At 36.6% G+C, this 25,319-nt stretch overlaps 1 protein-coding gene across 1 annotated transcript in view; it reads left to right on the plus strand.

Annotated features, from left to right (window-relative positions):
• The window catches only part of RASEF (RAS and EF-hand domain containing), a 37,025-nt gene extending 12,047 nt beyond the window's left edge, over positions 1-24,978 (plus strand). The window contains exons 2-17 of the mRNA XM_057396494.1: positions 4,705-4,851; positions 5,631-5,721; positions 8,014-8,109; positions 9,063-9,140; positions 9,749-9,864; positions 10,642-10,710; positions 11,594-11,678; positions 13,646-13,737; positions 15,737-15,968; positions 17,006-17,143; positions 17,225-17,372; positions 18,313-18,394; positions 19,667-19,781; positions 20,602-20,721; positions 21,713-21,789; positions 23,139-24,978. Coding sequence (XP_057252477.1) covers positions 4,705-4,851; positions 5,631-5,721; positions 8,014-8,109; positions 9,063-9,140; positions 9,749-9,864; positions 10,642-10,710; positions 11,594-11,678; positions 13,646-13,737; positions 15,737-15,968; positions 17,006-17,143; positions 17,225-17,372; positions 18,313-18,394; positions 19,667-19,781; positions 20,602-20,721; positions 21,713-21,789; positions 23,139-23,247 — 1,795 coding nt within the window. The 3' untranslated portion in view covers positions 23,248-24,978. The remainder of the gene's footprint in view (positions 1-4,704; positions 4,852-5,630; positions 5,722-8,013; positions 8,110-9,062; positions 9,141-9,748; positions 9,865-10,641; positions 10,711-11,593; positions 11,679-13,645; positions 13,738-15,736; positions 15,969-17,005; positions 17,144-17,224; positions 17,373-18,312; positions 18,395-19,666; positions 19,782-20,601; positions 20,722-21,712; positions 21,790-23,138) is intronic.
• The last annotated feature ends 341 nt before the right edge of the window (positions 24,979-25,319 follow it).

The following is a 25,319-nucleotide window of genomic DNA, read 5'->3' on the forward strand; positions in this document are numbered from 1 at the left end:
GCATTGACTGAAAGTAGGGCAGATTTTAAGTCTGCAATTTTTTTCCTAGTTTTACTATTTCTGATGGTGCTGATAATGTCAGTGTTGTTTTAGTGCAAAGGTGTTGCTAAAGAAAATGTCCTTAACTGTGTTTCTAAGTGAGAATTATTAATTGAGTAAATCTAAATTTGGAGAGTTCTTTATTGATATATGATTTACACAGTTTGAAGAATCTGATGTTCAGATAAATCTGGGCATTGTTTTGACTGTTTTTGAACTTTGACATAACTCTTTTTAAAATATATTTTGAAAAAGAAATTATGTGCATATGTTAGAAGTTATTTGGAGCACTACACTGAGCTTAACTTCTAGAAATACTGAATCCAGCTAAATCATTAGGCTGTATAAAGGAAACCCATTGCAAGGCAGAAACATGTATGCAGAAATGCCCCTGGCATCAGTGAATCTGTATTTCTTTGCGCTGATATTACGTTTCTGTATATTGAAATGAACGTCAGCATTTCAGCTGGAAGCAGATTTTACAGCGGGTGTCCTGAAATACTTCAGTTGTTTAAAATTGAAGTCTGAGCTATAGTACCAATTATGGTACTTTTATAATACAAAAAGTTAAATCATCAGTGGGGAAATCACATCAATCATAGAAGAAGCAGACTGCTGCACTGTTAGTAACTCTGTGGAATTGCTTAATGTGGGGGAAAAATGTAGAGAATATACACTATTGATAAAATTTGCATGATGAAGGTACTAAATGGCACTAGCTCCATAAAAGAAAGGAAAACAAAAGCTGTCTAACAAGGAGGATCATTAATTCAGAGTCTAGGCTTTCCTTTAACAACAAAAAGAGGTCATGTGTTCATGATATATTAGATACTGTGTTAGAGTAGAACTTGAAAAACATTATTTTTGTTTTCATTCTGCCACTGGCATGCTTCCTCCATGTTTCTAGACCTGATCTTCCCTTTTCCTTTTAAGTTCTTGAATACCTCTTCAGGTTCCAGCGTATCTGCATGGCAACTGGCTTCAGTTTTCCTTGGAAGTTCAATATGCTGTTACAGCATTTTGTCTGCTATATTGCCATATGAGGAGTGCAGTTGGCTGGACCAGAGCAGTTTGTTTTAAACCAAAGAGCTGGGTACGCATTTCCCCTGCCGCTGCCGCACCCCTGACATGCACCGATAGAAGAAATGTAAATATTAGAAGTCAAACAGCTGAGGGAACATCAAACTTTTTTCCTTGAAGGAGATATGATCACCTCCCTCTCCCCTCTTTAAACATCCATTTTAGCATAGGTGGTTGGTGTTCATATCCATTTTAATTTCTTGAGCAGACTCCTAGAGCCATAAAATTCTTCATGGATTATGATTAACATTAGATCCAGCAACAAATTTGATAGACAACATGGCTTATTCCGGTAGCACACTCTTCAATATATCATGAATGCAAGTACAGAAAAAAATACTTGAAAGTTTTTTTTTGCTACAGTAACTATATTAAAGTAGAGAAGCAGGAAGGGGAAACATAATTTAGAAGAATTCAGACATGCTGATGAATGTTCAAAGTCCATATCTAACTTGCGAAATTTTAGAAATATACAAAAAGGGTGTAGTAGTTTAAACCCAGTCAGGCAACTTGTTCACTCACTCCCAGTGAGTGGTGCCGGGCTGACAACAATCGAGGGCTCACACCCCCCCCCTGAAGCCCGTGTCCTTCTGGGTAACTCCCAGTTACCCCCCACCCCGGGCATGACGTGCGGTGGTATGGAATACCTCCCTGGCTAGCCTGGGTCAGGCACCCTGTCTCTGCTTCCTCACGGCTTCCCCTCCTCCCTGGCAGAGCATGAGCCTCACAGAGTCCTTGGTCACGGTAAACATCACTTAGCAACAACCAAAAACATCGGCTTCACCAACACTGTTCCCAGGCTGGAAGTCAAAACACAGCACTGCACCAGCTACCACGAAGGAGAAACATGACTGTTACTGCTGAACCCAGGACATTATCCACCCCTTATTCCATACCATTCACGTCATGCACAGATCCCACATTTTCAATACACCATCACTCTCCCACATATATACATCCATATACACACAGACCAAGAGAAAAATATCATTTTCTTAGTGCATGGACCAATCCCTATAATGCTGCCGAGTCCATTCGGTCCATGATGTCAGGTTCCATCTCTTGTAACAATCTTTCAGGGCAGGAAAGGCTGTGTGCAGTATTGGATCATTGACTGCTGATGCTGGTTGTTCCTTTACTGCGGAACTCATCCGGTTCTATCAAAGTTCATTCTCTGTTGGGATGATGGTTGGAGGGAAGTCAGGGCCAGTCATTGGTGACCTAAAGACATCTAGTTGGTGGGCTATAAAAGTATTACACAGCAGGCAACAGCATACAATTAAGTTCATTGGCTGTTTTCCCCTAAAATCAAATCCCCTTGAGGTATACATCGGACTTCCCCATCTTCCCACATTGCCCACCAAGTATATCCAGGTCCCTGAGCAAAAGCAATCCCACGAGTGGGTTTGCCTTTACCTGAAGCAGGAATAACCCAGACTGTCTTCCCCAGCAAATTCTTTGTATGCACTACGGGAACTTTGTCCCCCTCTACAATATGTAAAAGTTGGGACTGGGCTGGGCCAGCCCTGTTGGCAGATCCTCTGGTGTTGACCAACCAGGTGGCCTTTGGTAAGTGTGTATCCCAATGCTTGAAAGTTCCCCCACCCATTGCTCTCAGTGTAGTTTTTAACAGCCCATTGTACCGTTCGATTTTCCCAGAGGCTGGTGCATGGTAGGGGATGTGATATACCCGCTCAATGCCATGCTCTTTGGCCCAAATATCTATAAGGTTATTCCGGAAATGAGTCCCATTGTCTGACTCAATTCTCTCTGGGGTGCCGTGTCACCACAAAATCTGTTTCTCAAGGCCCAGGATAGTGTTCCGGGCAGTGGCATGGGGCACAGCGTATGTTTCCAGCCACCCGGTGGTTGCTTCCACCATGGTAAGCACATGGCGCTTGCCTTGGCGGGTTGGTGGCAGTGTGATATAGTCAATCTGCCAGGCTTCCCCATATTTGTACTTCAGCCATCGTCCTCCATACCAAAGAGGCTTTAACCGCTTGGCTTGTTTAATTGCAGCACATGTTTCACACTCATGAATAACCTGGGCAATAGTGTCCATTGTTAAGTCCACCCCTTGATCACGGGCCCATCTATATGTTGCATCTCTGCCCTGATGGCCTGAAGTGTCATGGGCCCACCGGGCCAAAAATAATTCACCTTTATGTTGCCAATCTAAGTCCATCTGAGCCACTTCAATCTTAGCCCCTTTATCCACTTGTTGGTTGTTCTGGTGTTCCTCAGTGGCCCGACTCTTGGGCACATGGGCATCTACATGGCGTACCTTCACCACCAGGTTCTGCACCTGAGCAGCGATATCTTGCCACAGTGCAGCAGCCCAGATGGATTTACCTCTGCGTTGCCAGTTGCTCTTCTTCCATTGCTTCAACCACCCCCACAGGGCATTTGCCACCATCCATGAGTCAGTCTAGAGATAAAGTACTGGCCACTTTTCTCGTTCAGCAATGTCCAGGGCCAGCTGGATGGCTTTCACCTCGGCAAACTGGCTCGATTCACCCTCTCCTTCAGCAGTTTCTGCAACTTGTCGTCCAGGACTCCATACAGCTGCCTTCCATCTCCGATGCTTTCCCACAATACGGCAAGAGCCATCAGTAAACAAGGCATACTGCTTTTCACTTTCTGACAGTTTATTATATGGTGGGGCCTCTTCAGCACGCACCGCCTCCTCCTCTGGTGACATTCTGGAATCTTTGCCCTCTGGCCAGTCCATGATGACTTCTAGAATGCCTGGACAACTGAGATTTCCTATTTGAGTTCGTTGTGTAATTAGTGCAGCCCATTTACTCCATGTAGCATCAGTTGCATGATGTGTAGAGGAGACCCTGCCTTTGAACATCCAGCCCAGCACGGGCAGCCAGGGTGCCAGGAGGAGCTGTGCTTCAGTGCCTATCACTTCCGAAGCAGCTCAAACCCCTTCATAGGCTGCCCGTATCTCTTTCTCAGTTGGGGTATAGCTGGCCTCAGATCCTTTGTATCCCCGACTCCAAAAGCCAGGGGGTCAACCTCGAGTCTCCCCTGGAGCTTTCTGCCAGAGGCTCCAGGTAGGACCGTTCTCCCCAGCTGCAGTGTACAGTACATTTTTTACATCTGGCCCGGTCTGGACTGGTCCAAGGGCTACTGCATGAACTATCTCGCGTTTAATTTGCTCAAAGGCTTGTTGCTGCTCAGGGCCCCATTTAAAATCATTCTTCTTCCGGGTCACATGATAAAGAGGGCTTACAATCGAACTGTAATTTGGGATGTGCATTCTCCAGAACCCCACAGCACCCAAGAAAGCTTGCGTTTCTTTCTTATTAGTTGGTGGAGACATTGCTGTTATCTTGTTGATCACATCTGTGGGGATCTGTCTGCGTCCATCTTGCCATTTTGTTCCCCAAAATTGAATCTCCTGTGCAGGTCCCTTGACCTTACTCCGTTTTATGGCAAAACCAGCTTTCAGCAGGATTTATCGGGGTGGGGGGTAACCACGCCAAAGGGGAATATCTTAATTTTTACTACAGTTTTCAAACCTATCTAGAACACTGTTCCCAGTAAGTAAGTTAAAATGGTATCTCTCTTTTTCAGACAAGAGCAGGTCAGTGTTCTGTATCAGAACATACACATAGTGGAACCAAGATTAATACAGCCGTACGAACATGTCATTAAGAACTTCATCCGAGAGATCAAACTTCAAAGCACAGAGATGGAAACTTTGGCCATTGCAGTAAAAAGGTATATCAAGTTGTGTTTCTAGGTCAGTTATGCAGTTACTTTTTATTCTGTCACACTTTTTTTGTTTAAACTACTGGGAATTAATGCCAAAATACGTCATACAGAGTATTTCCATAAACTGAGTTCAAAGGTTAGCTTATGTGCACACACATGTGCATAAGCACATATAGCAGCTTGCAAATGTTCATAATTTAGATAAGTCCTGGACAAAAGTTTTACTGACTCTGTTTTTACGTTTAATGGCTTAAAACATTTTGACTCCTCTTCCTTGGCTGTAACTTTGAGTTTTAGCATACCATACCCATTATACTTTCATTTTAGAAAACATATTTTTGCTTCTTCAGCTTCAAAGGGAGTATTTACCTGTTGTAGATACTCATCATTTACTGATGATACACATCATTACTGTCAAAACTGAGCAGGACAATCTTGTATATATGGGTGATGCAAGCTGCTGTAGTTATCCTTTTGAAGTCTCTTCAGTGAATAACTGGAGGGGCCTTTTATCTCTGTAACTTAATTTTCAAAATGCAGATGTGATGTATTTCATACTAATCATCAGCTGTCAGCTGTTATTTAGAATCTAATTTGCCTGTATCTTCAAATTAGTTTGTGATTTTTGGTTCCCAACCATACCAGTTTCAAGGTCTAGGCAGTCTTAATCTCTTTCCATGTCTATCTCTAATTTGTTTCAGCTGAGGTAGGCATATGTGTTTCACACAGTGTTTCTGTCAAGCCAGAGGGCAATTGCTAAGAGAGTATTTACTTTTAAATTTTAGAGCTCAGGATAAAGCGGCAGTTCAGCTCAGTGAGCTGGAGGAAGAGATGGAACAACGGATACAGGCTGCAGAGCATAAAGTCAAAAAGGAAGTGAGTATTTTATATTTATGGAATTTCATAATTATTTCATAAACTCCCAGTGGCATTAAGCAGGATTCATTTTTGATGTGTGTTTTGATCCTGATGGGCTGACTCAAAGCTGCCGAAGGCTGGGCCTGGACGAAAATAAGCTATCCAAGAGATTGAACACGTTTTCTCTCAATGCTTTCCCAAAGAGGAATGGCTGCTCAGGTGTAATAAACCAAGAAAAGAAGTCTTTTTCTTTTGTGAGAATATGGTGACCTAGAGATATTTATTTCTGAAACCAGTACTAGAAACAGATTGGAGGTAATGTGCATAAGAATAGCAGTTTGTGAAATTGTGGATGTAAGAAATGCATTAATTAAAACATATACTAAGGGCATAATTATTGCTTTGTAGGACAGACAATATACTGAATGTCTATATACTTGGTCCAGGTTCTTTCACCAAAGCATTTGCAGAATTGGAAGCAAAAGTCTGCCAACTTGGTGATTTTAAATAGTTCACAGTATCTGATCTGTGAAGGTAAATGGTATTCTGAAAGATTTGAAGAAAATGGCATGTTTTTCTAGATGAGGAAACCTACCAAACCATAAAAATCACTTTTTTTCCTAGAAACAAAATATACTGTTAAATTTATCACCCCAGAAAAAAAAAAAGCATATCATTATATATTTAACTAATGATAATGCACTCTCAGTAGAGAGAAACTTTCCATTTCCAGAGACTAAGCATTTATGTTCAGAAAATACATTTGCTCTGGAAAATTTTTGTTCTGCAGAAGTGGTAAATCACTGAGAAAAGCCCTGAAGACTCTTTCACTGCTGTAAAAAGATGACTGGGAGGTGTGAGTATTCACTCACTCTGAGAACATCCACAGTTACGTACCATCATCATGTAAAAAAACCATCTGCTACGTATTATCCACATCTAGCCTGTGTTTCTCATGCTGAAAAGTCCTCAAATTGTCATTGAGTTGCATGGATTGCTGTTTCACTGTTCACACCTAGCTACAGATAATGAAAGATGGGCTGTAACTTGTTTCTTACAGCTCTCTTTTCATTTTCACTTCTTGGTGTTCCCTTTAGCTCCTAGCTCCACATACTCCACCTACTAAAACGCCCTGAGAGTAAATGTAAGGTATTTACTTTGTGGGATTGTACTAAGCCATTAATTTTAATGCTTGTACTCAAGGGAATTATTTGTCAGAATGATCTCACTCATGCCACGCAGCAGTGACACTTGCCTTTGCATGATAGTATTTGCAGATTGAGCCTATCCTGTATTTTGTTTCTTCAAGGGAATGAAATAGTTACCAAACACTACTTAGGAGTCCTGTATAGGTGCCAACAGTAAGAGAATCCAATTTAATCTGATTACTTTGATAATTGTTTTAACACGCTATTACAATTTAACACACAGATGTCAGCGTCACCTGAAATTCAGGACTGAATTTTGAATTAAGTCCATGACTATCTTTTCCATATAAAAACTCAGCCTGTCTCATTGTCTATGTTATCGCTGCTGTATTCCAGTTTCTTGTGTTGTGAAACTGTGCATTGAAGTCCCTGGGGAATGACTGGAGTGAGTTAAACACGTAGTCATCTATAGCATGCAAACCATACCATTTTTTTCATTGTGCTTGATGTAACTTCCTTTCAAAATCTCTGTGTTGATTAAAATGAAACTTAGAATATTGTTCTTGGTTTGATATTCAGACCAAGTACTATATAAAACTAAAGATACTGTCATCAGCAGACCTTTTACTGAAAAGCTTATAACTTTCCAGCACTTCTAAGTGAAAAAAATGTAAAAGAAAGCCAGAAATAAGTAACTGATGGTGGCACAGTAATGCTATTGTTAGTACAACACATGCAGAGCCGTAGAAGACTGGTTTGAAAAACAGATGTGCATGTTTACATCTCCATATGCAATGCACACCTAAATTCATGTACAATAAAATATGAACATTTCTCTTTATTTTTTTTTCCTTAAGAAATTGAGAAAGCTAAGCACAGGAGACTATGACATAAGCAACAAATGCTGAATTGGGCCACAAATTTGGTTCCATCTTACCATTCTATTTCTATGAATATTTTAGAAGTGGACTGGAGTTACAGAATCAGAATCTGTGGATCTTAAGGAAGGGGCAGGTTTACTCAATGGAAAGACAAGACTACACACATTAAGGGGAAAGTGTGTGGTTTCCAAACTGATGAATGCATTTTTTATTTTTTTTTTTTCTTTTTTATAACATTTGAAACATTTCTCAACGTTTAATAAGATTAAAAAATATTGCAGGAGAAGCGAAAAGCTGAAGAAGCACTAAATGAGCTGAGGCGCCAGTATGATACTGAAGTTGGGGATCTTCAGGTGACAATAAAAAAACTTAAAATGGTAAGTTGAAGTCATGGCAAGTGTTTTTAAAGTGTGTTATGAGATGCAGACCTTACAAAATGCCTTCCCCAAGGTGGATAATCATAATTGTAGCTTTTTAAATTGTAGCTTTTTAATTTGATGTGTATTAGTAAACGGCAGCTGTAAATAATCTTCTAGGTTGCGTTGTCATTCTGTGCTCTTGCATTCATCCTGTGTAATTTATGGAAATATTTAGGAAAGGAACCAACTCCTAGCCAAATTCTGTGGCTGAATATTTTTCTAGGTTCATCAAGTTGTTAACACTGCAGTTACCTAGTCTTGTATTTGTAACATATTTGTAATATATTATAAATATTATTGTATAAATTTGTAATGTATTAGAAATAGTCTAATATGTTGCCAACAAATATTTGTAATTTATAGATTTAGATGAAATTGGCAACTCAAGTATAGTAATTTACAGTAATATAGTGCCATAGAGCAGGTAGTTATTTCTCTCAAACTTGACTGTAGAAGTGGGTTTAAGTTCTTAATATTAAACTGAAATTACTAGTGTAACTACTTAGTACTAGCCTGAACCTAACTCCAACCTGATCTTTTAATTTCATACCTAAGCTTAAGGTAAACTGAAATCTTGGATATGAATGTTGGTTAGGGTTATTTTGTAATTTGGGTTTAATTTTGACATTATTTTTTTGCTATAAGTTTTACTAGTGTTATATCATCCAATGAGGATATATTTTTGTTTCTTCATATGACTGAACTTAAAAGAGCATTGATAGAAATGGAAATTTCTCACATACTCATACTGCCTACTCGTAGCTGAGAAAATCCTTGGTTTTAAAAACTTTTAATAGCTTTAAGAAGCTTTAGGGGTTATTTATTATTATTTATATTACTTTTAATGTACTTTGAATCAGAACAATGAACAGCTTACATTAATTGTGCTTTTTTTTTCCTTACCCTTCTAGCTGGAGGAGCAGTCCAAGAATGTAAATCACAGGCAAGATGTGGTTGAATTGAAAAAAAGAATACATGATATGTTGCTGGTAAGAGATGATTATCGTTAACATAGTAACTTAATCTCCATTTTAGTCTCTGCAATAGAGGGTTTTTGTTTTTGTTCTTTTTTTGCATTTAGTGCTGGTAAGCTACAAAATAAAACTCTAAAGTTGTTGGTAAGTATATGAGGACCTTTAACTTGGAAAAAAACTTGTTCTGCATGAATGCATACACATTCTAGGTATGACAGTTACAAATGGCATGAGATGATATAGTCCCATTTTTGTGTAACAGAAATGGAAAAATAAAAATTCAGTGATTCTTGCATGCTAACTTACTGACTTGATTTAGAGTTCTTCCATTTTCTTTCCCCCTTTATGCTCAGATTTTCTATTGTATCATAGAATCATAGAATAGTTAGAGTTGGAAAGGACCTCAAGCTCATGAAGTTCCAACCCCCCCTGCCATTGGCAGGGACACCTCACACTAAACCATGTCACCCAAGGCTCTGTCCAACCTGGCCTTGAACACCACCAGGGATGGAACATTTCAATTTAATTTTGATAATGTTTTGTTTTACCATTATGTCAACATGCTTATGCAGGTGACTATGACAGCTAATGTCTAATATCTTTCTTTCTTTTTTTTTTTTAAGGAAAATCAGAAACTTAAGAAAGATCTCATAGAAGCACAGACAAATATAGCTTTTCTACAGAGTGAATTAGATAGTTTGAAAACGGAGTATGCTGATCAGACTTTGAACACTGAGAGGTAAGGTACTTCTACATGATAATATTTTCACCAAGGGAAAAATATCTGTTGTTTGATGTAGTAGTTATTATGTATGCAGTTGGTAACTGTTATTTTGTAAATTTACCATCAATGAGAGGACACATTTGATACCTTGCAAAGTATGTCATGACTACTGTTCACTTTTCTTGTCAGGTTTCAGACAGAGAAAGTTCTGTTTATGATGCAAACTCTCAGAATCTTGCAGGGAAGCCCATTGATTTTACTGGGATTTCAGTTAGGATTCAAAGTTACCATCAGACAGTTTTTTCCTCCATTATTTGCACTCAGATGAATATCTGTGTGAATATTAGGGAGAATAGTTTTGGAAACCGCACACATCAGTCTCAGTTTTTTCTGAAGTGAATGGAAGCTGCTTCTAGGTACTAATTTAGAGGAGTGTAAATGACAGTTTCATTATGTGGCTATCTTCCAATAACAAAAAAGATATTTCAAGGGGAGAAGCGACAGTTCCTACAGCTATTTGATAGATTTTTTTATTTTTCATTCACAGTCTAATGGCAGAGATCAGTGAAGTTACCAAGTGATTTTTATGTATTTCAGGAAAAATATGAACAAAACCCCCTATATTCATGAATATTTTGAAATGGTATCTTTTCCCCACTGTATATTTATCACCTCTTATAAATGTTGACTGTTAAATTTTGTCATCTGCCAAAAGCAGTATTATAAAAGTAAAAAAATATATCCTGTAAAGTAAAAATTATTGGAGATATATATATTTTTTTTTTCCTTCAGAGACCTAGAAATTATCCGAGAGTATACTGAAGACAGAGATAATTTGGAAAGGCAAATTGAAATACTTCAGTAAGTTCTTAGTGATTCGTATTTTTTTTGACAAACTTTACATATGTCCCAACCTATTCGGGAGTACATATTTTTGTATGCAGAAACCTCAGAAAAAGTCTGAAATAAAAATACTAAAATGACCTCAATTTTCGTAGAAGGTACTGTGCTCAACTTTCATAGAAGGTACCATGCTGCTAACTCTACTGTGTTACTGAGCCACTAACTCTTCATTGTTTTTTCTTTCTTTTCCTAGCCTCACTGATTTTCATTTCTTCATGATAAGCTTAATCAGATTTGAATCTTTCCATGCTATATTACTTGGCTCCTATGTTTTATTGACTTTGCTGCTCCAGTAATTCCCTGTCTGATTATTATCTGGAAAGTACTAAGTGCATGCAGTTATACAAATGGTGCACGGACTTAGCTTTCAAGGAGGGTCACAATGAGTAGGTTTTCTTGTTATCTTTAGTTAATGCTTTATCCTGAACATACTCTCTTTCAAGCAGCTGAATCACAGCAGTTCTTCGAGTCACCTCAGCAGTACCTAAAGCTTAGCAATTCTGTATTTCAGAAATGACTGTACCAGTCTACTACCCCATAGCTGTGTTCTCTGAGGCCATTCCTACAGTGTCTTTTTTCCCCTCAGCTGACCACAGACCACAGTGGAAGAAGAGAGACAGGGTTTTGTAGACTGTTACTGTAGGCTAAACTTCACAGTGCTTTTTTATGTAAAATCATTTGTTTGAGTGTAAAACACCCATTTTTAGCTCAACATTACTCTTCAATGTAAAGAAAAGCAAAAGGGTTCTTTTAGTTTTTTTTTTTTAATTTTTCTTTGTGATAAATTACATAATGTTCTGTTTACCTTACTCTTGCAAGTTAAACTATATTTCCTTGTTAGAACAGCTAATAGAAAGCTACATGACAGCAATGATGGTTTAAGAAGTGCACTTGAAAACAGCTTCAGCAAGTACAACAGGTCATTGGTATGTATTTTTAATTCTATTATACTAGAATGTTTAAGAATTAACACACCGAATGCGGATTGGTCTGTACTTCAGTGGGTTCTCAGAAAAAAATAGTTTTATTCAGGGGATTCACTCTGAGAATACAATTGTGTAGTTGAATTTAGTTAGATTTTACTTACATTTTGTGAAATAATGGACTTTTGTTAGAACACAGCTACTTTCTGAGGTGCTTTGGAAAGCAGTGATTTTTTTAATGTGCTGACCAAATGTATCTGATGAGGTGAATAAAACATCAGTTTATCTTGCACTAAAGGTGTCCTGGGTTGAGCTGTAAGTTATTTTTCTTCTTCTTAGTATCTGGTGCCATGCTGTGTTTTGGCTTTAGTCTGAGAACAAAGCTGATAACACACCGATGTTTTCAGTTGTTGCTAAGTAGTGCTTACCCTGATCAAGGACTTTTCAGTGTCTCAAGCTCTGCCAGAGAGGAGGGACACAAAAAGCTGGGAGGAAGCAGAGACAGGACACCTGACCCAAACTAGCCAAAGAGTGATTCCATACCACAGCACAACATGCCTAGTATATAAACTGGGGGGAGTCACCTGGAAGGCCAGATCACTGCTTTAGTTGGGCTGGGTATTGGTCAGTGGGTGGTGAGCAATTTTATTGTGCATCACTTGTGTTTATTGTTTTCCCTTTTAGTTTTATATTCTCTCCCCATTTTATTTCCCTCATTATTACTATTAGTGGTAGTAGTAGTAGTTTTGTATTATACTTTAGGTATTGGAATATTCTTATTTCAACCTGTGGACTTTACATCTTTTCGATTCTCCTCTCCATCCTGCCAGGGGAGTGAGCGAGTGGCTGTGTGGTTCTGAGTTACTGGCTGGGCTTAAACCACAACAAAAGGGAGTATGTTTGTATTGTGTATATGGGAGTGCCCTACAATTGAAAACACACTTTTTCAGAAAACTGTTTTTTTTTCAGTAGCAAGGTCTTAACCTAATTTAAACTTTTGTCCAGGCAAGTCACTGGGAAAATGGAATAGCAGGGACTGCTGATAATAAGGACCTCAGTCAGACCCTTTTTGGTCTATATGGGGACTATATGGGGACAACTGTATGGGGATCTGTTGCAATGGATGTAACTCTGAACCCTCCAAACCAGAGAAAGGAAGGCGTGAAAATGACAAAAAATGTACCATTTTGCAATATTGGGAAATCAAACTCCTGAAATAATAATTGGGCAGCCTTTACATCATCAGGAAAGCAGCTGTTTTAGAAGGATGGGGCTAGTATAATGGGCCCACAGAGACAGTACTGGACAGGAAGGAGGAAAATAGGGTCATTGCTTTATTTCAGATTACAATACCAGTGAACACCAGTGCCTTTTGCTGATACAGGCTACCAGAGGTTCACTGCAGATACAACAAAAGACACCATTTCCTTTCTGCTATGCGCTGAAATGTAAGGGGGGCAGATAACAGAGAATACAGAGGAAAATGTTTCCAGTGACTGAACATGTAAAGGAACAGCTGAATGTACGAAATATGCTGTCATGTTTGAGATCTGTCCTTCTCTCCACTACCTAACTCAAGAACTAGAAGGTACCTCTACTGAAACTAGCTCAGTTAGTGGCATTTGCCATTTCACTTTAGTAGTCAATATGCCTTTTTTTTTAAATATTACTTTTCAAAGTTTAGCATTTCAAAGTCTTCAGATGTAATCAATGAAATCATCCTCTTGGAATTTCAGTTGTCTTTTTTGGTTGGGTATGGCTATCACTTTCACTATTAAGGTAACAGTGTCGTCTAAAACGCTGTATGTAATGGGCCTTTTGACTCCTATATAAAAATTAAAAATCAATAATTGAATATATATGAAAATACACAGTAGTAATTTTGGTGATACACACTTTTTTATGAAATATCTAGATGCTTATACTGTGTTCATCAAACTTATTATGCATTTGCTATGTATCTGTCACAGCGATTAGCAAACACCTCACTGGGGAGTACCATTTCTAGAAGCAGTCCTAAATTTAATGGTGGACAGTCTCCTCTAAACTCACGGTACAACAGGTAAGCTAGGTTCACTTTTATTAATTTTAAAAAGGGTAGGGCTTCACTTGTTGTAGAAGAGCAAATGCTGCCTGATTCTAGTTTGATTCTCAGTCTCCCCTCTGTGTCTCCAAGAAACTATAAAAATCTACTGACAACCTCTAGCTTACTCAGTGTTTAGGAAATTAACATTTTTGGTCACATCCTCAGACTGTATGTCTGTTTTTTCCTTTTGTAACAATAATTATTATTACAAAGGTTTGTTGGCCTAATGTCCTTTTCTGTGAATATTTATTAGATATTTGCCAGATGGTGCAATGCTTGCACTGCCACAAAAGTAAGAAGTGCATACTAATTTAAAAGAAGGTTCGTGTGGTATGAATAAAACTTGATTCCCAACAGGTATGACTTAGTATCTAAAGACAGACAGATGTATGAATGTCCCAAACTATGTTCATTGTCAGTACTTTGTCTCCTGACATCAGATCAGCAGTAAGAGATATTGATTTGCATTCTTAACATGTTTTAGAGCAATTTACAGTAGTAGGTATATTTTCTTTTCTTCTTTTTTTTTTTTTTTCTTTTTTAAACTTATCATACATCTTGGTCTAACCTGCTTTAAGCAGGTGTGAAATTCCCAGCATTGAATTCATGCTTCAGTGAAGTTAAAAATTGGCTACTAAAGACCTTTTATTCCAGGGAAAGCCTGACAAGCTTGTTTGTTGTAGCATGCACCCTTCTTCTGTATTTCAGTGATTTGGTAGAGGCTAGTAGGTGCATGAATACAAATAGCATGGATGCTGTGATATTCCACAGCAAATATCATTCTCATTGATGTGGTTATTTATTAGCTTGAAGGGATGTAAATTAGATGGTTCTGGATGTTGGTGCATGGGATGTTGGTGCCTCTGTCACCTCTATTTGGCCACTTGCAAGGAGGGATTATATCTGAGTCAGTAACAGCTTCATAATTAGGTGATTTTCCCCCACTGTATTTTGTGGTGTGCCATTGCTCTGGGAGCTTCCAACCCCTCTTGCAGCAAACTGTCTTTACAAGGATTGATGCTGACCTGGCCTGTTCTAGTAGTTTAGTGCTTCACATCCATTCCCAAACTGGTCCTGTCTTCTATGCTGTGACTTGGAAACCTTTTCTACCTGACTTTAATTTGTGCCTGTCCCTGTCTTGTTGCAGGAGCAGGATAATGACTGTAGCAGTAGTAAACCTTTTTGAAAGATTGACCACTTTAAGAATGACTCTATTAATCTTTTTTTTCTCTAGATTCATTTACACAGATAAAAAACTAGTTTTATTTTCTATAAGCCATAACTACTGTCATTGCTGCATCCATTTAAGTATTTCTATATATATATTACACCATCCAGAAAGGGAAGGGAAAAAAAAGAAAAAAGTAAAGGAAAGGTCTTTGAAGGAAGGGTGAGGGAAAAGAAAGGACTTCTGTGTAAAACCTGAAGTTTTGTGTAGCCTAAAACTATAATAAAACATGTTTCAGTGACTTCTTCCACCATTACTCCTCTCCTGAACTTGGCTATCTCCTTTTCTGTGTTTCTAACTGTTACTTACTGGCCTGTGTGCTTCTGTGAGCAAATGCATTCATTTGAATTAGATATAGTACATCAAGGTCATTTTATGTGCCTTAGAATAAGCCAAAAGTAGCTAAACCATCAGCAGTCATATTCTGCCTAAGATGTCTTCATTGTATGTAATTTTTCTGAATATTTTTTCTTTTTTTTTTGTGTGTGTGTGTGTATGAATAAATAGACTTTCTTACAGAGACCCAGGAAATCATCATCAATAACATAGATTATGTAATTTAATCTGAGCATATTTAGGATTGAAAAATAAATTACTTAGCATGGCAAAAATGGCATTAACGTACACCTTAAACTGTATATTAGGATTTCTAAGGATTTCTAAGTATTGACTATTCCAGAATGGCGTAGTTTTTATTAGAAAAAACAGTTGTGAATAATTGTCCCTCCCCCCAATATTTTTTATTAGATCATCTCCTTCTTGTGTGGATGAAGATTATGATTCTTTAGCCCTTTGTGATCCTATGCAAAGGATTAACTGTGAAGTTGACAGTTTACCTGAGAGCTGTTTTGACAGTGGTTTGTCTACCTTGAGAGATTCAAATGAGTATGATTCAGAAGTGGAATACAGGCATCAAAGGACTTTTCCAAGGTCACAGTGTATGCAAGAAAGCTTTGGTGGTGATGCTTCTGATACAGATGTAAGTGCCAGACTTACTCCTTCTCTGAAGAAGACCCTTGATGGAGACAAAATTAGTTTCCTGGTTTTTGAAATGGATATTTCCTCAAAGGCCAGTTAATATTGTATTTGTATGCATTCAGATAAGATTAATGACTTTTTTTTTGAGAATGTATAGTTATTCGTCTTTAAAATAAAATGTTCTTTTTGACATATTTGATAGATGTTTGAAGTAATAACTTCATTTTTGAAGTACATGTGTTTTTTGAGCATTGTCAAACAGCATGCAGACAGGAGTTCATTTTCTAATGGTAGGAAAGCAAATACTGTAGCAGTTAAATAGGTTTCTGTTCACTTTTTCTTACTATGTTGTGGCATTGAATGAAAAAACATTTATGAGAAAAAGAATACTGTTAGTGCATACATTGACTTACATTAAGTCTCAGAGAATTTAGAAATGTAAGAATGTGTATTGTGTCCATTTTATTGTTAGTAAAATGGGGAGCTTTGCTGATGACTGTGTAGCAAGGCTAGCATCAAGCACAGCAGAACACAGGGTTTTATACAGCAGATCCTTTGCTGTGCATTTAGTAGAGACATTTAGTCTGTTGCAGTTGAAAAATGCTATGAATAGTGGTGATTACAGCTGTGCTGTATTTAATTTAGTTTGAGCTATTACTCTCTATCCTGTTGTTGTAGGATAGAGAGTAATGCCCTGTAGGAAAATATTTTTGTAAAATAAGTTTTGAAATAAAGTATTTGTTTATTGTAATCATTTTTTTAAGCTGAATTTTCCATGTGGAAATTAGATTTCTATCTGAATACTGTACTGAAAGCATGTACACCAAACAGCAAACACATTTAAGGACGAAATGTAGGCTGTAATGAAGAACAAGTGTAAATAAGAACAAAATAATCACAGTTTTTCAACTAAAATTTGGTCATTTATCTCTGTTTAATCCAAACTGCAAGAACAAATGTTTTAAGCAGTCTTAGCTGTACCATTCAAAAAAAAAGTATTTTTCTTACTGGAGCTAACACACTAGCTTGTATTTTCAGGTTCCAGAGATCAGGGATGAAGATGCATACAGTCCTGATAACAGCAGTGTGGTATTAGACTGGAAGACCTCACGACCAGTAAGTCGGAGCAGTTCAGTTGTGTCAACAAGGAGATACATATCTGCTCTCACCCCTCAGGTAACCAGTTCTTTAGGAAAAAAAAGAAGTGTTTGATGTGGAAAATATGAGTTGAAACAGAGGGGTTCTTTTTATTTTCAGTCAGATGCAACCGAATGTGCTCTGAAATACCCCAGTTCAGAGAAAGCTTACAAGATTGTTCTTGCTGGAGATGCAGCAGTGGGAAAATCCAGTTTCCTTACAAGACTTTGCAAGAATGAATTTCGAGGCAACACAAGTGCAACCCTGGGTATAGTTGTTCTTAAAATTCTAAAGTTAATTTCATTGCTGTTCTGTGGAAGTGGGTAAAAAGATTACCCTCTGTGGTTGCTTGCCAGAGTTTCCTGAATATACACATGTAATTTCTTAGGATGTGAGATCTAATTGAGTGCTAAAGATTAGAAGTGCCTCACTGCTGGCTGGAGTAGATAATAGGTAATTGCTGTAATTTTGTTTCTCTTTGCAAAGTACAAAGCCTGTTCCTGAACAACATCAAGCACTAGAAAAGGGAGTTTGAGTGTAATGGACTTAGAATGTCTGTATGATCATTTTCACATTTTTCATTACTTTCTTGTCCTCAGCTCCTTCCTCTTTCCTTAGTATTTCATACTACCATTTAATGTCTTTTATAGTATTTTTTTTTGTGTGTGTGTTTCTTCAAAGTGTTATTGAAGCTTTTGTTTAAATGCAGCTGAAGGGATTTCTGACTTGTGTGTATTATAATAGCTGTCAGCTGACTAACTTTTTTACTGATTCCAAATACTTAATTTTTGTCCTCTAATTAAATCATAATTATATATTTGTTTTATTGCCTGTGAGTCAGGATTTTTGTTTTAATTTATCTTTCTTCTTCTTGGCATTTGAAATAGTCTGTTTATAAAACATTTTCTCTTCTTCCATAAAACTGCTTAGAGAAATAGAGATGTTCTTGTTTGCTGGTCATAATGACACATTTGTATTAATGTTTCTGGGAAAATATGTGGTAAAATATTTCTGTAAATGTTTTTCTAAAGATAAATACGTTCAGGGGATTATTGCAGTTCAAGGCTATGTTCATGACTGAAATCTCATAATCTATTAAAAGAGATGAATTTTGAAATAACTTGTATATGGCACATAACTTGACATTTTCTGTGGGGTTTTTAAGGTTACTGATGTTTTTTTTGTTTGTCTATACACGTTCTTTTCAGGTGTGGATTTTCAAATGAAAAGACTAATTGTTGATGGAGAACCTACAGTGCTACAACTGTGGGACACAGCTGGGCAGGAGAGGTTAGTGATTCTTTGCACTTGCATAATTTCAGTTGTTTTGTTTCTAAAAGATGTTTGTCTTTTTCCACCTAGGTAAAAACAAATACACACTAAATATTAAATGACCCTACAGTAAGTCATTTTGGCCATATGCAAGTGTGTATACCAGATGTGATTTTGCTCCGCTGAGACCTGTGACAGGTGGAACATTTATTTGTTAGCCATGGTGATGCCTTAGGTAATCTCTTCTGTCTGCAGAGAAATAGTTGAGGTTCACCACAGCATTAATTAATTAAACCCATGTGCCCCTCTCTTGCAATACAAAAAGATGGAGTAAATGTACATTGTGTCTTCCCTCTTTGTCCTCACAGACCTGTATTTCTGCACAGGCTTTATCTTAAGAGATTCCCTTTCCTTCACCATCCTCTCCTTTCCTTGAAAGTCCTGATCCTGATTTGCATTGCATTAAGGGTATGAAAACTTCTTCTGGAAGACTTTAAAAAGACTTACAGTGAAATTATACAGTTTGATGAATGTATACCCAAGGTCCTTCAAATTATTGTGTAGAATTTCCTCAAAATCCTATGACAAATTTACTTGAGAGCCATTACTTCTTTACTAATAGCTTTTGGGCTTGTTAAGAGGTTAATCTAACACCTTGGAAGTCAGTTTAATCTGTTTATTGACCAAGATTTGTATTGGTCTGTCTGAGGGTTTTTTTGCCTGTAGGAGTAATTATGTGAAGTAGGTAGTCAGAGGCTCAACTGTTCTCCTCCCACAGAATAAATTGATGAAGAATATTTTAAAATATATTCTAAATACCTAGTTGCTGTCCTTGGTTGTTAAGTTGATTGTGTTACGATAGTGGCTGAGATGACTGTCACTGATGAATTAATTCCAAATTACTGGTTTCATAGGTTTTCAAATGTAGCAGAATAACCCACTCAATTTCTAAAGTTGTATGTAAGTGAAAAAGCCTTGTTACCTAATCAAAATTCCACTGTAAAGCAGATTATATTTTATAGATATAAGGTAGACTACATTTTTGTTTTCATACAAAAAATTATGATTGATGTTTAGGAAAGGATTCTATGGGTCCTTATGGCAGATTTATAGGCCTACAGGAGCACTTTTCAAAATCTGCTTACAAAAGAAGTTATGAGAAAACTCATCTTGTAGTGTGGAGGGAATCCTCCTCAGTAGTGTAATAAAGAAATGTGGTGTTCTTAATAACGTTGAATTGAATTAGTTTTTGATGATGTGGCCTTATGCAGATTTTGTTTTTTCTGAAAGATTCCGAAGTATTGCTAAGTCATACTTCAGAAGAGCAGATGGTGTCTTACTACTATATGATGTAACTTGTGAAAAAAGCTTTCTTAATGTGAGAGAATGGGTGGATATGATTGAGGTAAGAACCTTAAGTATGTGCAAGTTACAAGCTATGTTTCACTGCATTTTTATCTTTATTATTTATAAAATTTGAGTATCTGGATGTTGGATTTAGCCAGACTGCAAACACGCATAGACATAAAAGCTACATGGGAGTCCTAAATGTGTCCAGACATATTCAGTTAGTGCTAAAACTGATACATGTTTTTGTATAAAAAGGTGTCATGTAATCACACTCTTCCCATTCAGTTCCTTTTGAAATCAATATGACAGCCCGCTTCTGATACTCTCTTGTGGATGGCTGGAGTATTCCTTGGAGTCTTTGCATTTTAAACCAATGTGGTAGATTCTGTAAATTAGCTATAGTTCAAGTGAAATTTTGAGTATTTCTTTCTACTATTACTTCTTGTTTGTTTATTTGAATACAAATTTGCATGTAACATAGAGCATTTTTCTCTCATACCAGAAGCATTTAAGAAGAGTGAAAGAATTAAGCAAGATCGTTAATTCGTCTTCTGAAAGGCATTTCTTTTAATCATACTACAGGAGTTTGACACTTTCCCCATAGTAATTTTGTTAATACAGCATTTGGGTATTGTAACCATTTCCATTAGGATAACTTAACATACAAAATGTCTTGTTGGGAAGCCCATCTTTGCAGGCTGATGTTAAATATGAATTAGCTCATGATTCTCAGCATTACTCTCATTATCTGTCATTTTTTGTGATAGTGAGGAAAATTATTTTTGTGGGAAGAAAATCAATATGACATGATGATGCCAGTTACTTTTTTTGTTTTCTGAGTGTTCTAGCAATAAGGAAATAAAATCCTTTTACAGGATGCAACTCATGAGAATATTCCAATTATGATGGTGGGTAACAAAGCGGATCTCCGTCAAACTGTTACAGAACAAGGACAAAAATGTGTTTCTGTAAATTATGGAGAAAAGCTGGCCATGGTAAGGTCCAAGTCTACCTCTTTAATATAAAATGGTCTTCAAAACTTGAATCTGAGAACCATCTGAGAAACTAGTAAACAGAAGTAATTTTCTGCTTGTTTGTTCAAATGGAGTAATTAGGATTCATAGATATTTTTCATGAAAACTATCCTATTTGTTCACTGGGCTAAATCTCAGCTCAGTTTTCACTGAGCTGCACTTAATTTTTGCCTGGGATAGTTTTCTCAACCTTTATGGTGAAAAGTAGATGGACTAGGAGACTGATGTTTGCTGCTGCCAAAGAGAAATCACCAGTGCAAATACAAAGCACACTAGTGAGCATACAAGGCTTTCACCTAGCTCGTGTCTGTCCAGCTTTTGAGAGGAATATTTTCATCTTCAAGAGACTGTCTGGTATTCCTGTGATGTCTGCAGAAAGAAATAAGGAACTCTCTGCTATAAATAGAAGTCTGGACAAGTTTTGTGCATGTATTTATGTGGGGGATAAGGGATGCGGATATCACCTATTTTGCAGAAAAAAATATAGAAGTTTTAATGTCTTGAATTTCTGAGTGGTTGAGCAATTGATTGATTATACAAAGGCAAGTGTCATGTCTGAATGATATTTCTGGTTAACTTAGAATACCACATACTGTAGTTTATAGGTAGCTAACAAGCTGGATTCAGTAACCTGTTTTAGCAACTCTCTTCCTATTTTGCAGTCTTGTGGACAAGATTTAATTTGGACATTATTCCTATGATGTGTTTTTTATTCAGTTTGTTAATTCAGAATATACTGAATATAAAAAAAATACAATTAGAAAGTAATTACTGTTTTTTCACAGTACTAATGTGAACATATTGGAGAATGAAGAGTGAGATAAAAGTCCTGTTCATTTAAATGTATGTCATCTTTCTTTGTGTTGTTGAGGAAACTGTTTGTAATTGAATATATATATTCACATGGAAACCATTTCAGATTAGTTAGTTCAACGTTTATTTTTACTTACAGACTTATAATGCACTATTCTGTGAAACAAGTGCTAAAGATGGATCTAATGTTGTAGAAGCAGTTCTTCATCTTGCTCGGTAAGTAGCTATATTTCTATTTTTGAATAAAAAAATCTTGAGTATATTTAATGAAATGGACGTGATATGTGAATACACATACAAAGATTCTTTGTATTTTTTTATATTTTTCTTTGTATTCTTTTTATTGTGAACTCTACATTTGTGTATTATTATCAAATTACACATCATGCACATTGCACATGTACATCCAAAATTGTACCTGTACCAACATAAAATTCAACAAACAGAATTTAAAAATTAATAACATATTTAATCTTTATAGGTAACTACAAGGTAGGATTTTTTCTCAGTTTAATCAAGTAACATTTCTGCTTGCAAATGTTACAAAGATGTCTTGATAATTAATATTTAAATTACAGCTCAATTAAGGAGCTCACAGTTTTAAAACCTAGTGAATTTACTTTCTTAATTCTTTCCTAAATTAAGTACGTATAATTATGTATAATTAATTCATAATTCTTTCACATATATACTCAGTTTTATTACTGACCATTCTAATCCCATGTATATTCTTTGATGTCCCTTTCTCTAAATTATGTAAAAGATAGCATTTGTGATCCATTTAGCAACCAGGTATTTCTGTGATAATGTGTGAGCCAAACATTACACTTCTACTACCTTTTCAAACAAGTCTTGATTATAATATAATTTATTTGTCTGTCAATGTCAGTGCGAATTTAGTGGCCAATTTGTTAAAAGTCATGTTACAAAGAACCTGGCCGTGAATGCAGCTGTGGATTAAAAGATTAGAGAACATATATAGGACAGTTCTATAACATTAATCATAGCTGGAAAAGTATCTCTAATGTTTAAACATGATACCTTTGTTTAACTGTTTCAAGGATAAAAAAATGTTTTGCCACTTGGCACCTCTCTCTTCAGGATCTCAAAAATAAAAATTTTCTTCATAAAGCACATTGATGCTCATATTGTTTAGACATTACCCAGAACTTTGGTCTGGAATGATGGTCTGCAATTTCTTTACTCAAGTACTCGGAATCTGTATTCTTTGAAAGAAGCACATCATTTTGAAATTAACATTTCATTACCATTATGCTGAATAATACAGTGTTCTTAGAGCTACTTTATGAATTTATTCTACTAATATAAGGAGAGTTATTTTGCATCAGAAATTACTATATTTCTAGCACTAGCTATGATTTGTATAGAAATACTGCTATGATTCCCAAGGAGACATGTTGATTCTGTGCACTAAACCCCAGCGTTTTGACGATGCAATCGATGATGTTGAGCTCTGTAATATATACTGGGGGAAACAGAACAGTGAGCATGAATGAAAATGTATTAATTGAATGCATTTTTTTTGTTTTGGGGTTTCTTTACAGTGAAGTGCGAAAACGAAGTGGTAATCAAGATGATACGAAGTCAGTAACCAGCCTGGCTGTGACACCTGTCAAAAAATTAGCGCTCAAGAAAAACTGTTGCAATGTTTAACTGATAGATGCTTTTCCTGACCTAAATAACTTGTATGCTAAAAAAACAAAAAAAAAGTTAATGAAGGATTTCAATAATGTATTCTTTTTATTGTGGACTATCCATTTGTGTATTTAGAAATTGTACGTCATGTTAAAAATCCAGACTCTTCTGTCCATTCGTATCTGTGCACTTGCTTTGTCCCATAGGCTTTGGTTTCACTTTTTTTAAGTAGCGTAAGTCAAATTAATGCTATGGTTGTCACTGCATATAATATTGTAATGTATTTTATCATCTTTACCTGCTTATTTCTCTAAGGGCTCAAGATTTCTTATGCACAGAATATTGTAATATCATATATCACAGGAAAAGAAAAATATTACACCTTCAATTTTTTTAATCTTTTTGTTTGTGCCTGCTTATGTAGTTTTTTGGATGTCTTAAGTTATATGCTGATGAAACCTTTCCCAGGAAAACCGCAAAACATCGAAAGTTTGTCTAGATCCAGGTAAGCCCTAAGTTCAGGGCACGAAGCAGAATGGTCTCTGTCAGGTTGAGACAGTGGCAAGCGCATGGGGTTCTGGTGAAATTTTGCAAAATCTAGTGAGTTAGAATTTATTTAATTTGGGAGGTGGGGTTTGATTCAGAACTGAGAAGTAGACTTCACATCTGATCCTACACAGCTCAGAAGTGAAAGGAACATTTGCATGGTCTATTACCATTCAAAATTCCAGAGAGACTATTATACTTGTGATATGTAGGATTACCGAGATGAATTAATTATCCAACACCTGCCTGTTTGTTTAGATTAGATCATTATTAGTATTACAGAGAGATGCGGGTTGTAATTTTTCCCTTGTTTGTCCTATCTTCCATTCAGACCCTAATTGAGAAATCATAGTAGTACAGAGGAGTCTCTTTTAGTGGATATTCTTGATGCATTTTTTTAAGTGTTAAACTTGCAGGTGAAAGAATTGCTGCACATGCACAGAGATCTGTTTAAAATCTTCATTAAGAGAAATACCTGAAATGAACAGCGACCACTTACCTTAATTAGAACTCTTTTTTTCTGATTTAAGGAAAACTCTGAGAAACTCACGAGTGGGTGGTAGCTTTAGGTCTCAGTAGCTCTAAAAGCCAAGTTATTATTGCTTATAACAGTTCCCAACAATCCTGTAGTGTAGTAAAAATTGTAGGTCTCTCTGTAGTTAACAATCATGATCCAGTTCGTCTCATCTTTCACAAATTTTTGTTGGACTGGGAAAGGGCTCCTTCAGAGCCAGTAAGTTGTTTCTGTTTTTATTGTGTATATTAATAAAACATCTCCAAGCTGACACCTAGCTTGGGAAATAAACTTTGGATAAAGTTTTATGGAGTGATTGAAAACCCATATGACAAGCAGCTGTTACTGCATTTTATCAGCACTATAGCTGAATGGTGTATAGCCTGTGCTGCATTACCAGTTTTATAAAATGTGGAGTTCTCAGAAACAGGATGGTTCAGAATTAAAAAAAAACAAAACAAACCAACCGAACAGTTTTAAAGTAGGAGGAGCAGTGTAATTAGGCATCCTTTCAAACCTCTAAATCAGAGCAGTTAATCCTCAGGTAACAAGCTGAAAGATTGTTCTTAACAAGACAGAGAAATCTAATGACAAAAGGAATAAGGCATTTTATTTCACTGTATTGTACTTCAACCCTAGAAGAGAAAACATGTTTGTTTTCCTTTTTGTATTACTAAGGTAATTCCTTATTACTAAGGAAATCTTTACACACTACCTTCTTCCATGCAGGAGACTTTAGGGTTGTAGCATCCTCCCACCCAGCAGTACAAGATGCCTCACTGTAATCCTGAGAGTTACTTAGAGCAGGTGGCAGAGATTGAAGGAGACACAGGTGTATCAGGAATATGCCTGGTCATGTATCTGTTGTTTACTTTTGTTGATTTGTTTTGTTGTTTACCTTGTATTATTTAAGCAACTAAATTACAGCCGTAATTAGCTTCTCTGAGGAGAAAAACACACTTCACTGAGTGCATTGATAAGGGCCTTTTCTGTGGGTTGTTTTTTTGTTGGTTTTTTTTTGTGTGTAAAA

Source organism: Pezoporus wallicus, unplaced genomic scaffold, assembly GCF_028554395.1.
Source record: "Pezoporus wallicus isolate ANWC-B61680 ecotype Strahan unplaced genomic scaffold, APGP_CSIRO_Pwel_v1 contig_2776, whole genome shotgun sequence".
Classification (NCBI taxonomy): Eukaryota; Metazoa; Chordata; class Aves; order Psittaciformes; family Psittacidae; genus Pezoporus; species Pezoporus wallicus.